A 16,265-nucleotide genomic window follows, 5' to 3' on the forward strand; every position below is an offset into this window, starting at 1 on the left:
TGTTGTTTATTTTCACAGGAATATTTGTGAACATCCACTGTGTAAGAATAATGAAATGAGATACAGTGAGATGACATGATCATCAACCTTGAGGGATGTAGAGTTGAAAGACAATATGCACACACACATACACACAAATACACACTCTCTAATTACACAGTACTGACAGGGGCAGAACAGGGTAAGACAATAAAATTACTGTTAGAATGTAGTTAATAATATTTAACATTTAAAAAATTTGTACTTGACTCAAGAAGTTCCCAAAAACTACTAGAATTTTTGTTGCTTTTGCGCACCAATAATGAAAACTAAAAACAGTGATTATATTCTAAGTAAACTTCCTCATCTTCGTTAGCAGTGTTTTTTTAATGTTGCTATTCTGAGCATTTGGAAATCTATCATACTTGTAAATAATCTTATATAGATTTTTCATATCTATGCAATTATTTTTCATCTCACCCTTCCTAGAAGCTTGTATTTAGTTTAAAATTTAGAGAACAAAATTCAGTCACTTGCTTTGAGACTACTTTCACATTCTCAATTTAGAATGAAGATGGTATCTGAAGTAAACAGGTTTATGACAGAAGACATCAGCATGATAGAGTGGCTCTGGATTCCTTGGGTAGTTGACAGGGCAAAAAAAATCATGAAAATATTAACACTGTGCCTGTTTTATATCCTTGCACGTATAATTTAGCTATACCTATTTAACTAAGAAGACTGCAATATGCAATAATAACTAGCAAAATACAAAGATTAGCTTTACTGACAACTTTGATGTTCATTTAATTGACTAAGGGAAACTTTGATTACTGTGGTTTTGATATACAAGAAAGTCTGGCATAATTTCAAGGTATTTTTTATGTAGGTTTTCAATTAAAACTTGACTAATCCTTACTGTTTATTTGGCTTTTCGTTGTACAGTTCCTGGCCTGCACTGTGTCAAATATGCCATCTGTGTAACACACTTCTGGCCAGAGATACTTCAGAATTATTTTTGTAACACTCTGAATAGTGGCTGCATGAACTCTTAACTTACTGTATTCAATACTTCTAATCTACTCTATTGCTATAACTATAGTAATCATGTTGTCTTACTGTCCTACTCTTAAATCTCACTGCAGTCAAAACAAAGATTCTTGCCCCACCTGCTTAAAACAGACTTACAGACCATTCCCCTAACTATTTAACAAATGTTAACAATGCTATAAATACCAATTGTGTTTATGCTTCCTGAAAGATTCACTGCAGCCAGTGTTCTGCAGTAGTGTTAGAGCTGAAACAAGTTGTTGACTCCCACCACGAAAGTGATTGAATTCTAAGCCAAAAATGCTTTTCCTTGGATAAGATATCTGATTTGCTACTGCCGTCATGAAACTGGGGTCATGTAAACTTAAACACTGCTGCTGCTGCTTTTGGAAAACAGACCTTCTCAGAGTGATTATGTGTTGCTAAAACAGCATTTGGAAGGATAAATTTGGAAGAGGGAAAACCAACCACTGACACTAAACACAACTTAGGGAAATTTTTCAGATTTTACTTTTACATTATGAGGCTCATTGTATATAATTCTTTAAATTGAGCAATATCATGGCTCTCCTCCTCCTCCTCTTCCCTGCCCATCTATGTAAATAGAGCAAGGAGCCTCCTTCTCCCTCTGCCTGTGTTTTGCCGATCTCTCTGTGCATCTCTCATGAATAAATAAATAAAACCTTTAAAAAAATAATGAAAATCTTGAGGCCCCTGGGTGGCTCAGTCAGTTGAGCATCTGCCTTTGGCTCAAGTCGTGATCCCAGGTCCTGGGATCAAGCTCCATATTGGGATCCCTGTTCAGCAGAGAGTCTACTCTCTCATCATGTATTTATTTTGTGAATTTGGAGTTTAGAAGGTTTTTTTTTTCTTAATAAAAATATATTTATTCTTACTCATAGCTGACCCTGAATTCAAGTATACTAATTTTTCTCTTTTTAAATTTGTTCTTTCCTTGATTTTAGCTTTTTGAAATAGTGTTAGGAAGGTTTCATAAGGAAGAGAAAGGAATATAAAGGAAGAGAAGTGAAGAAGTCAAACCAAATTCAGCAGAGTTAACAAGAAGAAGATAACTACTTTTATTTATGTGTACCTTGTCCATGAAGGAATATATGTACTCATTACAGGAAAAAATATTCCATAACTCTGTATGGTGACAGATGCTAACTAACTAGACCTACTGTGGTAATCATTTCACAATATACACAAATATCTATTATGATCTATTCCTGAGACTAATATTATACCTCAATTTAAAAAAATGCACAAAAAAGAGAATATATGTAAATGCTGGAAAATAGATTGAAAAATAGTAAAGGTAGAGAAAAATAAAAATTTATCAAAGAGACAGAAATAAGGAGCAAAGAGGTCTGTTAGAATAAACAGCTAAAGATAAGAATCTATCTTTTAATCGGAGGTCACAGATATTTGAAAAAAATAGTGTATTTGCCTGAAAAATAATTCTCTCTGGTGTGTGATATGCAAATGTACACGTAGTTGTATATTGATAACCCAGCTGTTTTCTAAAAATTAAAAACAACATAAAAGTTTAATGTGCTGCAGGCTGTTTCTCTGATTACTCTTCCCCCTCTTACGGTTATTATTTCTATCGTTTAGTGCTTTTTTTATAGAGAGATTATTTTTATGATCACTTACTATGCCATATATATTAACCATTCACTCTAGAATAAAACTTCCTTAAGAGAAATGAAGCTTTTCCCAAGTAGTAAGTAAATAGATGACTTGTACATAAACAACTTGACTCTGTGAGTATCTAAGTGTTGTTCCAAGTTAAACTAAATATATGGCAGTGAATAGAAATAAGTAAAACTATACTTAATGACAGAAATAAGTCCAATTTGCTTTTAATACAAGAGAAGCACAAATCTATAGTGGTCTCATTACTATGATCTTGCAGAGATAACGTTCTAATATAATTCAAGTATATGCACAAATTTACTAATATTAGAGGTGTTAAAGCATCTTAGAGGTACAAGGTTCTGAAGAAAAGACAGTGTAGCCTGGAGATGAGGTGAGGAGTGAACAAGAAGAGGGCAATTATGGGAGCTTTACAACTAGCAGGAGGCTGTGACAAGAGGGCTTGGAGGCTGTCGGGGCCAGGGGGTTACAGGCACATGGCGGGCCATGGTTAGAGCCATAGGAGCTGCCTCCCTGGGTCACCTTGTACAGCTTTGCTCCAATCTCAAAGTAGGAAGGAAATTGTTTATGAAGAGAGAGGCAGCCCATGAGCAACCTTTCTGAAAGAGCACCCTATTCACATGGCACTCTGTATCCTCTTACCTAGTCTTATTTTCTTCATTAATCTTTACTGCTTATTTTCTGTGCACCCCATTCGAATGGGAGTTCCATGAGGGCTCTGTCTTGCTCATCTCTATTTTCAGTACCTTGAATAAAATGGTTACTTGTTGAATAAATGAATAAAAGGACAAATTTGCCCAGTTTATTGGCCCTTTCCTTATCTGTCCAAACCAGCCTAGATGTACCAGTTAACAGCACCTCTTTAACAAATTCCATCATTCACCCTTCCACTTTCAACTCTGCTTTATATATTCCATGTATTTACACACACACACACACACACACACACACACATACACGCCTCTCCAGTCAATTTTTTTTCTTTAAAAAAAATTATTTTATTTATCTGAGAGAGAGAGAGAGAGAGAGAGAGAGAGAGCGCCACCCCCACCCCCACCCCGGCAAAGGGGCAGAGGCAGAGGCAGAAGCAGATTCTCTGCTGAGCAGGGAGCCTGAGGTGGGGCCCGATCCCAGGACCCTGGGATTATGACCTGAGCGGGAGGCAAACCCTTAAGTGACTGAGCCACCCAGGTGCCCCTCCAGTCAAGTTTCTTTTGTACATCTACTCTTCTGCGGATGAGAACAGAGAAAAACAATGGAAAGAAAGTAATCATCTATTACTGAGCATCTAGGAAGCACCCATCATTACGTTAGGTGTTCCCATAAATATTATCTCACCCTCACCTTTGATATAAACCTCATACTCTTGTTGCCTTTTCCTCTTGTTCATGCACATTTACTTACACCAGTCCTCAGGGTAAACATCTACTCTCTGATCTCAGACAAGGCAGTATTGCTCCATGCTGTACAGTACTTATCTCTATCTGTGTCCTGGATTTTGTTCCTTTTTTCTTCCTCATAGAGCTTGGTAGTCTACTACATGCTCTATTCCATGTATGTTTTACACACTTCCCTCTTTTTGGATCTTTCCAATTAACATAGAAACATGGTCAAATATTTACCCATTAGAAAAGAAAATAAATCTCAGAGTGACTTCTAGTGGGGTATGGGTTTCTTTTTGTGGTGACAAATATGTTCTAAAATTAGATTGTGGTAGTGCTTATAAAACTCTGTGAATATACGAAGAACTACTGTAATGTACATGTTAAATGGGTAAATTGTATCATATGCGAGCTGTATCTCAATAAAGTGACTAAAGATTCTCTCTTCAATTATTTCTTTTCTCACTGTGTTTACTTGCTCATGTCCCATCCACTGCACAGTCCTCTAACTCCTAATATTTCTGTAAGATCACACGGTGATCTTAGAATAATCCAGTGGGCACTTTTCAGTTTTTATCTTTTCAATCTTTCAGATAGGTCCTAAGACACACATGTGGTTATGTCACTAACCTTCAACCTATAATCTACTGCCTTCTGCCAGTGTAGTTATAATTACTTTTATAGTATTAAAGGCCCTTTATGGTATGGTTCCTGTCTCTCTCTTATCTTATCCTCTGGTTCATTGCACATATATCACATTCTCCTATCATGATCTCCCTCACCTATGTGCAGAAAGTGTATACACTTTCTTCTGTGTAGATACCCTTTGCTTGTGACTCTATCCAATGTTCTCATTTATCCTTCAATCCAGTCTCTCATTTCCCAGAAAACGTGTCTGGATTCTGGCAGTTAGGGTTTAGTGCCTATTGTGTATGCTTGTGCATACATACAGTGTACTTACCTCTAAACTGAGTTTACCACAGTATAATTGTTTACTTATCCATATTTCCAAGCTCGATAATGTACTCAAGCTGATGAGAGCAGGTGTTTGACTTTCAACTTTTTAACCTTATTATATAATTTGGGTTTAGTAAAAGGTTGTTTAAAAAAATGAGTAAATTGGGATGCCTGGGTGGCTCAGTTGGTTAAGCGTCTGCCTTAGGCTCAGGGTCCTGGGACTGAGCCCTGCATAGGGCTCACTGCTCAGCGGGCAGCCTGCTTCACCCTCCCTCTCCCCATGCTCTCTCAAATAAATAAAATGTTTTAAAAAATGAATAAATCAATGACCTATTCTTTTCTTTCCTTGCCTCACTTTACAATGAACTTTGCATGTGTCCTCTAGGAAACAGTCTCTGATAACCTATCTAGTGTTAGTATTTTATGATCTTTCTGTGATACAATCAGTAATTCATATTCTTTTCATGGCTGTGTTTCTTAACCCAGGAGTTTAACAGAGAAGAATAAGGAACGGAGCTAACACTTAACACTTAATAAATACTTAATGATGGGATAGGTACCATGCCGGCACTTTACATGCATTATGCCTCATCTAAATTATGGGGTGGGTGTAGTCATACCAATTCAATATATAAGGAAACAGAGTCTTGGGAAGATCCAAGTCACACAACTAGCAGGCATCAGGGTCAGGAATTAAATTCATATCTATCTATCTATCTATCTATCTATCTATCCATCTATTCTACTGTATCATATTGCATTACATCACCGAGTTAGCACTATGATATGGAATGACTACAATAAAAATTATATTTGTTTTAATAACATCCAGAAAACTTTGAGAATTAATCATGTATATTTATGTGAATAGTGCTAAATAATGAAGTAATATATAGGTGTCCCCCTTTATCTATGGTTTCACTTTCAATGGATTCATGACCTCAACCATGGTCTGGAAGCAGATGATCTTCTTTCTGCCATGACATCAGGTCAGTACTAGCCTAACACTATGGCACAATGCCTATGTCATTCACCTCACTTAATCTCAACATGTAGGCATTTTATCATCTCACATTATCACAAGAAGGTTGAGTAGAGTACATAAGATATTCTGAGAGAGAAAGAAACTACATTCAACTAACTTTTGTTATTGTTGTTAATCTCTTACTGTACCTAATTTATAAACAGAACTTTATTATAGGTATATATGTGCAGGATGAAACATAGTATATATAGGGTTTGGTACTATCCACAGTTTCAGACATCCATTGTGGGTCTTGAAACATATGCTCTGTGGATAAGGGTGGGCGGGGATGGACTACTGTATTTATCTTTCAAGAATACTAAGTATCTACCATATTTAGGACATAATAGGCCATATTTTTTAAATGAATGCTGAATCTAATATATATGTTTATATAATGTAAAAATAAATATATGTGTGATGAGTGGAAAACTGGTTAAAGTTTAATTTGCTAATAACTAACTACTTGCTAATGTGGAAAATAATAGGAACCAAGGAAATTTAAAACAAAAGTTTTAAATAATCTTTAGAAAATGTTGATCTTGAAAAAGAAATACTAAAAATTTATTTGGTATGGTGGTTCCTCAAAAAGCTAAACACAGAATTATCATATAATCTAGCAATTCTACTTTTGGGTATATATACAAAAGAAATGAAAGCAGAGACTTAAACAGATACATATACCCCGATGTTTATAGAAGCACTGTTCACAATAGCCAAAAAGGTGAAAACAACTCAAAATGTCCATGAACAGATGAATGGATAAACAAAATGTGGTATACACAAACAATGGAATATTCTTCTTCCTTATAAGGAAGTAAATTTTGACATGCTACAACACAGATGAACCTTGGAGATATTATGCTAAGTAAAATAGGCAAGACACAAAAGGATAAACATTGTATGATTCCACTTCTATAAGGTACCTATACTAGTCAAATTCCTAGAGACAGGAAGTAGAATGGTGGTAGTCAAGGACTACGTGTGGGTGGGTGGGGTGGATCTGGAGTTGCTATTGTAACAAGTACAGAGTTTCAGTTTGGGAAGATGGAAAACTTCTAGAGATGGATGCACACTAATGTGCTTGATATCACAGAATTATGCTCAAAAATGGCTAAAACGGTAAATTGTATGCTGTATTTTTACTACAAAACATTATGAAGTCCTAACATGTTAAAGTGAAAGCCCCGAAATAAACTCATGCATATATGGTCAATTATTCTATAACGAAGGAGGCAAGAATATAAAAAGGGGAAAAGATTGTTTTCTCAACAAATAGTGCTGGAAAAACCGGACAGCTACGTGTAGAAGAATGAAACTGTGTATGGTTTCTTAAATCAGACACAAAAATAAACCCACAATGAATTAAAGACCTAAAAGTGAGACCTGAAACCATAAAACTCCTAGAAGAAAGCATCGGCAGTAATTTCTTTGACATTAGCATAGAAATATTTTTCCAGCTATGTCTCCTCAGGAAAGGGAAACAAAAGCAAAATTCCGGGACCACACCTAAATAAAAACCTTTGCATGGCAAAGGACACCGTCAACAAAACAAAAAGGCAACCTACTGAATGCAAGAAAATATTTGCAAATGATATATCCAAGACAGGGTTAATATCCAAAGTATATAAAGAACTTACACAACTCAACACTAAAACACCAAATAATCAAATTAAAAAAAAATGGCCAGAGGACCTGAATAGACATTTTTCCAAATGTCTTCTGGATAGCCAACGGACACAGTAAAGATGTTGAACATTGCTCATCATCAGAGAAATGCAAATCAAAACCACAATGAGATATCACTTTATACCAGTCAGAGGGCTAAAATAAAAAATATAAGAAATAACAAGTGTTGGCAAGGATGTGGGGCGAAAAAAACAACTCTTATACACTGTTGGTGGGAATGCAACCTAGTGCAGCCACTTTGGAAAACAGTATAGAGGTTCCTCAAAAAATTAAAACTAGAATTATCATATGATCTAGTAATTCTATTACTATTTACCCAAGAACAAGGAAAACATGAATTCAAAAAGATAAAGGCACTCCTATATTTATTGCAGTGTTACGTAGAACAGCCAAGCTATCAAAGCAACCTAAGCATCCACCATCTGTAGATGAATGGATAAAGATGTCTTTATTCATTCACACACACACACACACACACACACACACACACACACACACACACGGAGTATTATTTAGCCATAAAATATGAGATCTTGGCATTTGCAACAACATGGATGGACCTAAAGGGTATAATGCTAAGTGAATAATTCAGAAAAAGACATATATCACATGATTTCACTCATATGTAGAATTTAAAAATTAAAAAAAAAATCAAATAAAGGAAAAAAGAGACAACCAAAAAAACAGACTCTTAAATACAGAGAATAAACTGGTAGTTGCCAGAGGGGAGGCAAGTATAGGGAAATGGGTGAAACAGATAAAAGGGAAAAAATCCCATAAAACAAAGAACAAATTACATTCTTTAAACAACCTGCTAATTAAATGTTTCACTTTTTAACTAGCAGTATTATAAAGGTACAGGTTGAGAGCCATCTTTTATCATGCAAAGGTAGCATAGACTCTAATGACAAGGAAGGTATAGTTATATCATCTTGGACATATCAATAAAGTCTTTAAAAATAGGATCTCACATTGGAAGAGAGTGTTAAGCATATCTTCAGAGCAACTCTACAGAGTATTATGGAATTTCATAATTAAAATTGCAGATTATATAGCAATATAAGATAATATTCTGGTATGTTAAGTAAAACAGGAGATTTCTAAAATCAAATCTATACTGTCCTTTCAGTCATAATGCAACTACGTAGCTTTATGAATAATTACTATAAGGGAACATGAAAAAACAAAAGTAGGTGGTGTATTTGGTGAAGAATTATGGACATCTATAAAACAAAGTTAACACTTCAAATATGTAAAAAAAAAAAAAAAGGGAACTGGCCTATGCTATTCTAGTCTAACAATGAAATATGTATTATATATATATATATTGTTTTCCACTTGTATATTTGCCCTAACCTCAGTTTTATATATGGAAGTATGTATATTCTATGTCATGCAATCAGTTATTGCTCTAATAAAATAAAATGGCCCCATAAGGAACATTTTCCAAGAAATGAAAAATTAGAAAAGTCTTTAAGGGTTCATTTGATTCAGCTCTAAATTAAATAAAAAAACAACAATCTAAATCCTATGCAATTTAAGACATATGTACATCTAATACATGATGCTTCTGCTTGTGTACTAATCATTGTCTGGCACATGAACCAGGCAATAATATATACTGGCAAGTATATTTAAATATGTACTTATTATATACTATCAATATTATCAAGTCATAAGTAGAATTAAAAAGGAATGCATCTCTGGGGATCCCTGGGTGGCTCAGCAGTTTAGCGCCTGCCCTTGGCCAGGGTGTGATCCTGGAGTTCGGGATCGAGTCCCACATCGGGCTTCCTGCATGGAGCTTGCTTCTCCCTTTGCCTGTGTCTCAGCCTCTCTCTCTCTCTCTCTCTGTGTGTGTGTGTGTGTGTGTGTCTCATGAATAAATATATAAAATCTTAAAATAAAAAAAAGAATGCATTTCATATTGGTGAAAAATGGCAAATCTTATCACAGATAATGTTCCCTTTAAAATGAAAATAAATATTCCCTATGAATCAGTCTTAGTTTCTTAAATATACTTGTTCTAAAATTGTACAGATCCCTAAGTCACCCTGTTAAATCCTATAATCTTTGCACATAATATATGTTAGCATTAGGAGGATTCATAATTAGATTAAGATACACACAAAAATATCAAGGCTATCTACAGACTTTTTTGGTGAATATTGTATTCATCAAAACCATGTTTTGAGTGTTTTACTTAAGAAAATAAATGATAAGACAAAACAAGTCTCAATAACTTCTAAGATCAAGTTTGAGGACATGAAAAAGATTTAGAATTCCTTCCTACTATTAACTTCTATACGGTTACATATATACTTATGTACTATATCTAAATACAAGTTTTATCACATTTAAATAGATTTATGCTTACAATCTTTTTTTTTTTTTTTAAAGATTTTATTTATTTATTCATGAGACACATGGAGAGAGGCAGGGACATAGGCAAAGGGAGAAACAGACTCCCTGCAGGGAGCTCGACGTGGAACTCAATCCCAGGACCCCGGAGATCACGACCTAAGCCAAAGGCAGATACTCAACCACGGAGCCACCTAGGTGCCCCTACGCTTACAATCTTATTTCTTTAATAATTACTGTTTTCCTAATAATTTAACTTAGTAAGCAGCATTCAAAATTTAACAATTATAGAAATGATTAGTGATCCCTGAATGGGTTCAAAATGAAGAAGAAGCTCTCATTTTATATTGATTCAAATATTTTGTTGGAGGGAAGTCCTAGATTCAAGTTCCAGCTAGGTCACTAACTGAAAGGTTATTCTGCTTAAGTCACTTCACTCACCTGGTTTTAGTTTCATCATATGCAAAATGAAAGCATGGGGAAGATGGTATGTAGTACCTTCTAGTCTAACGATACCTAAGAGATCCAGTCAGATAACTTACTTCTCTCAATATAGGATCAGCTATTGAATTCAGATTGACAGCTCCTTCATACGTCAGGTAATAGAACACATTGAGGGATCGAACAGCCTCTGGTCCTTGCTGTTTATAGCCAAAAATGAGATCAATCCATTGGTGAAGCTGGCAGGAAACAAATTCACTCTCCAGGGCCTGAAAAAAGGTACACAGATGATTATTCTGAATTCAGCTTTTAAAATATAGAGAAATTTAGAACAAGTAGCAAAGTTTTACACTAAATTTATGGCGAGCAGACTTATTCTGATGTCTTATTTTCCACCAGAATCTATTCTCCTTTCTTTATAATTAGAAGCTTTCTGGCACTTTTCACACTGAATTGTATTAGGTTGCTTACATTTCAGTATTATTCTACTATACTGTAAGCACTGTGAGGACCAGGACTGGGTCTATTTTGGTCATATTTGTAACTCAGGGCCTGACAGGTACCCAATTTATGCTTCAAAGAAAAGAGGTGATGCAATATAAAGGCCACTTTGGAACAGCATATGTGAAAACATTAAACATTTACTATTCACCTGAAATATTTATGCTTTTTCTAGATATAAATATTTTGTTGTCCACTGCAACAACTATAACCAAATTATGTAGTTATTTCAACTGAGTTGAAATATGCCAGCAAATTTTATGCCAGCAAATTTTATCTTTGGAGGGATACTTATAATGACTGAATTATGATTACTGAATTATTATTCTGGATATTAATATCAAACCAGACCAAATATTTTATGCTAATAGTGTCCAATAAATAATGAACAAACATAATCAAGAATTCAGTGGAAATGCTGGGCACAAGATCCACTTCCATTTCATCATTACCTTCCCAATTACCAACCATTGTACCTAAAACATAGTAAGTACCAACAAATGACTGCCGAATGTAATAAAGTTATAAACATAAAAGAGTTTAAAAAATTGGAGACATTTTTATAAAAGTGCTTAGATTTGTATTATTTAAAATTCTTCAAAATTATTTCACCATAAAACTTTAGCATTATGGGCTAGTTTATCAATAAATAGTGCTATTCAAATCACAGAGCTCTAAAACTCAAATGCTGAAGCTTGAAGTATACCAGATTTTATCAGATGATGTTATCTCTTTAAAATTCTTACTTTCCTGTAGTTAAGTATATGGCTGTGATGTATTTGGTGTGGTTTGCTATATTATCAATATAAAAAGAAACCTATTGGTTTTAGAACAAAATTGAATAACCTCTATAGCAAGCAACCAATAAGATATAAACCACCTCATGACAAAAGACATTCCTATAGTTCACAGGTGTACACCTGTGTAAGAACATGCTTTATTGAAATAAGTGTCTATGTGGGTGCCTGGCTGGCTTAGTCAAAGGAGCATGCAGCTCTTGATCTTGGGATTGTGAGTTTGAGCCCTTGCTGGGTATAAAAATTACTTAAAAAAAATCCCTTTAAAAAATAAGTGCCTTTGTTTTTTGTTTTGTTTTTTAAGGTTTACTTATTTATTTATTCATGAGAGACAGAGAGAGAGAGAGAGAGAGAGAGAGAGAGAGAGGCAGAGACACAGGCAGAGAGAGAAGCAGGCTCCATGCAGAGAGCCTGACATGGGACTCAATCCCGGGTCTCCAGGACCACACTGGAGGTGGCGTTAAACCACTGGGCCACCCGGGCTGCCCCAAATAAGTGCCTTTGAATAAGAAAAATATTTACAACTGAATTCAAAGAATATATTTGCTTTAATATTTAAGAGGATTTCACAATATACCACATAGTATATAAAATGCAAAAAATAAATCTGTAAATAAAACTCGAGGCAATTCTCATACAACTGCGAAAGTTAGTATTTTAGATATCTCTGATAAAACTCATGAACTTTATAAATTTAGTAAATAGCTAAGAGAACTGCTGCATGTATTATTTGAAATAGAGAAGGGCTTTAAGCAAATTCCTATTTTAAGTACATGGATTTAAAATTAATCTGAAAATTCAGGAATTATTAATGGAAGCTGCACACAAAAATGATACGTTTGTTTCATTAACTTGGGCCTTGGGTAGGGATGAGGGAGTGGGAGCCATGTTTAAAGTGACACATAAAAACAGCAATTGTCTTAATTTGTGTGCAGTGCACTCCACACAAAAGCCCTAAATATGTTCAAATTAGAGCAAGCTGCTTGATTGTCACTGCAGTCTCATGTCACATTAATGCATGACAAACATTAAACCATACACTTAAATGGCAATTTATATCATTTAAATGTTTACTGCCAGACTAGCTCATCACTCATTTAAATGTGACTTTCTGACAGCTAATTTCAGTTAATTTTCTCCAATTCACTTAATTAGAACTTTCAATCAGGAAGGACTTACACATATCTTTGAGCTTACATCCTTTTTAGTTGTTCAAAATCTGAGTTAATAAACTGCTGAAAAGCCCTACTATAATAGATTAGCATGTAATATCTCTGAGTCTACAAAAAAGTGTGACTATATGAAGCAAACCCACAGTATGTACTCTTAGAAAGAACCTACACTTATTTATGTAAATAATACTCTCGCCAGTAGTTTAAATAAAAAACGTTTATTTCATATACACACACTATTGAAACAATAAAAAAACTCTGCATCCAAGCTAATTAAAAATTAATGATTTCAAAATTGTTTAATAAGATAAAACAGTCAGGAGTCTCCTGAGTGTCCGTAGTGTTGTGATTTGAGACTATAAAATTCCAGAAGGCTCAGCAAATGATAAAGTACAAGCAAATTTTCTCAATATTAAAGCTCTAAAAACCAGGGCAATTTCATTTTATGCATCATCAAAAAAAGAATTGTGAGTTTTCTTAATGTTGATTACTTCCTTATGCACATTCAAAATGGTGAACTTGGTAACAACACGTTTAACATTTAGATGCTTAAAATCTTATATCGTGATGCTACATCAAAATGTTAAGCAAAAATGCTGAAAGACACTGGATGCCCCTATTACACCTTGAACACACATGCAGAAATGACCGCAGTGTCATGGGTCACCCTCCCTTTACACTGTCATATTGGTCAAGTCTTAAGGTGTTGACTAGTAAAATTCATGGAATTATTGGCAAAAATCTTTTCCAGAGGTTCATGGATAGACTTTAAATAAATTTTTAAAAACTAATAAAAAAAATCTCATTAGTGGTCTTCAAGCATTTCTTGCAATTTACTAAAGTTTTAAAAAGAGATCCAAAAGAACAACTGCTACAGGTGTTAAGAGTTCCAAAAAAGTTTAAAACCATCTCAAAACAAAGTCAGCTCAGGACTTTAACATCCTTTTGGTAGTAGTGAATGGCAAGTGCCTAGCCAAAAGTATGTAATAATAAACAAATGCACTTAGTAAAGTCTTGAGGTAAGAGGTAAAGACAGGCAGGAGGATATTATTGAGGGAAAGAAATACAAATAATTCAAAATGGAATACCCTGAGATTCCATCTTATAACTTGTTTCTCTAAGTCAAAAATAGAAATCATAAAACATATGAAAAATTCTTTAAAGGTCTTTTTATATGTTAAGATTTTTAAAAATATTCAGTATAAAATACTTATATCCACACTTTTAGTCACGAAAAAATAAAAACATGACAGTGGAATGCTAAACATTTGTGATTTTTCAAAGCCTTTAGGTCAGACAGTCCTCATTAAGACTGGAATTAAATACGGTTTGCAGCTAGGGGATAGTAACATTCTTCCCATGCTGCTCTCAAACCTAACCAATCAATTGTTAGTACTCCCCTAGCAGGCTGGATACATCATTTACATCCAATGTGTGCTCTGAGTAAAATTTGTAAAAAGAAAATCCACTAAAATGTCCAACACAATACAATAATATTCAACTCATCTGAGTTATTATAAAATAAATCAGTGACTAATGTCCAATTGTTAAGGATCAAATAAGACTATGAAAAGACTATCATATGAAGCCTCACACAAATTGTCAATCCAATCCAGGGGGACTCATATTAGTCTTGACAAACTGTCTTGGGGCTGATATCTGTTTTTTTAATGAGATCTATTAAGCAGAGACTAAAACACTTGAGATATGCTAAAAAGTACAGTATACAGATGTCAAATAAAAACACTTATTAGTAACTTTCATTTGTTTGGTCCACATGCAGAACATCAACAAATTCAAGCTTTAATATTATAAAGATAATACTAAATTATTCATAAACAACTCATTTGTGTAATCTTGTGTCAGAAATAATTATAACATATATGAATATGTGTCCCACAATAAATTTCATTGAAAGAATGTAATCTATGCTTTCCTGAAACTACCCATTAAGGAAATGAATTATTTATTGATAAAAAATATTACTTAAAATTATTCTTGTTTCCTCTAGTACAAATGATACGATAATTTATGTAGAAATGGCTTGTTTTTTCCCAAAACATGCTAAGCTACCTGGGAATAAAAATTCTAAAATAAAAGGCATTAATCATGTGTTTCTTAATCTATGTATGCTTCAGAGATACTGTAGCAATGTCTTTTTATTTTCAAACAATCAAATTTTCTCTAATGTAAAAATTATGCAAAAATCAAGAAAGCCAATTTTAATTAACAAAAGAAAGATGATCATTCATCTCAAAATTTGAAAACCTTATTTATGTATTATTCCCAAATTAATGCTAATATTTATTTATATTTTTGTTAAATGTTCTCATACAACACCATTTTTAAAAAGCCATCAAATAAAGCTACTGATAGCTATGTGACAAGTCATTTTTATGAAAAAAAAATCAAATAGTATTTACAAATCCTTAAGTATAGAAATAATTGTAGAACCAGAAGGAGGTAGGTCTGTGTAACCCAGATATACATTTCTGTTCATCTATACCAACACTGCCCTTCTCAGGCTTCCAGAAGACCTGATTCGGTTCTGAGATTCAAAATGCATTTGCTCTAGGTATCAAAGAAGAAAATAAAAATCAATGACTAACCCTCTTGACCTGGTATACATTTAATTATAAGGTGTATTTAATCATATTTTAAAGATTAAAAAAAAACTTCTAAGTAATATATACTCTGTGTGGTGCTCGAACTCACAACCATGCTATTCTGACTGAGCCAGTCAGGCACCCAATCATATTTTACATGGAAGAATAAACATTAGTTTTGTAAATTTTTCATCGTACTTTTATATATTAAGAGTATGAATTCATTTGAGTGTAGATCACATGTTTCAAACGAGTTAATGTTGGGATTGGATAGAAGGTAATACACAACATTATGAACTTGGAATTTTAAGTATTTTTCACTTCAAATACATGTAATACAGCCTTCTTCCTATACACATACACACACACACACAGATTTAAAATGAACTGGTCTGTTATGTTTGCATGTGCTGGATTTCAAACACTAGTGGTAATGTTTCCTTAACATTGATATATGACCTTTGTAATTTACATTGAAGAAAGCTGTTTTTTTCAGCCTAATTAGAACTGTTTCAAATTTTCCTGCTAAATATATGATATAAAGTCCTTTCAACTTTTTTATTCTAGAGTTTCTTTCCATGTCAACTTTGTTCCAATCAAAATATGCTTTGAATTAAATGATTTTGATTGAATATGTGGATCACATT

The 16,265-nt window shown here is 33.9% G+C and overlaps 2 protein-coding genes across 12 annotated transcripts in view; one reads left to right on the plus strand and one right to left on the minus strand.

Moving 5' to 3' along the window:
- Nucleotides 1-16,265, plus strand: part of DCLK2 (doublecortin like kinase 2) — a 245,858-nt gene that overhangs the window by 216,260 nt on the left and 13,333 nt on the right. The gene's annotated exons all lie outside the window — the stretch shown is intronic.
- The window catches only part of LRBA (LPS responsive beige-like anchor protein), a 721,151-nt gene that overhangs the window by 62,007 nt on the left and 642,879 nt on the right, over nt 1-16,265 (minus strand). For 9 of the 11 annotated variants that reach the window (XM_077846317.1, XM_077846318.1, XM_077846323.1 and 6 more), the window contains one exon: nt 10,644-10,811. The exons of the other annotated variants lie outside the window; for them this stretch is intronic. In XM_077846317.1, the coding sequence (XP_077702443.1) occupies nt 10,644-10,811 (168 nt within the window). The remainder of the gene's footprint in view (nt 1-10,643; nt 10,812-16,265) is intronic. 11 annotated transcript variants of the gene reach the window in all.

Source organism: Canis aureus, chromosome 13 (assembly GCF_053574225.1).
Source record: "Canis aureus isolate CA01 chromosome 13, VMU_Caureus_v.1.0, whole genome shotgun sequence".
NCBI lineage: Eukaryota > Metazoa > Chordata > Mammalia > Carnivora > Canidae > Canis > Canis aureus.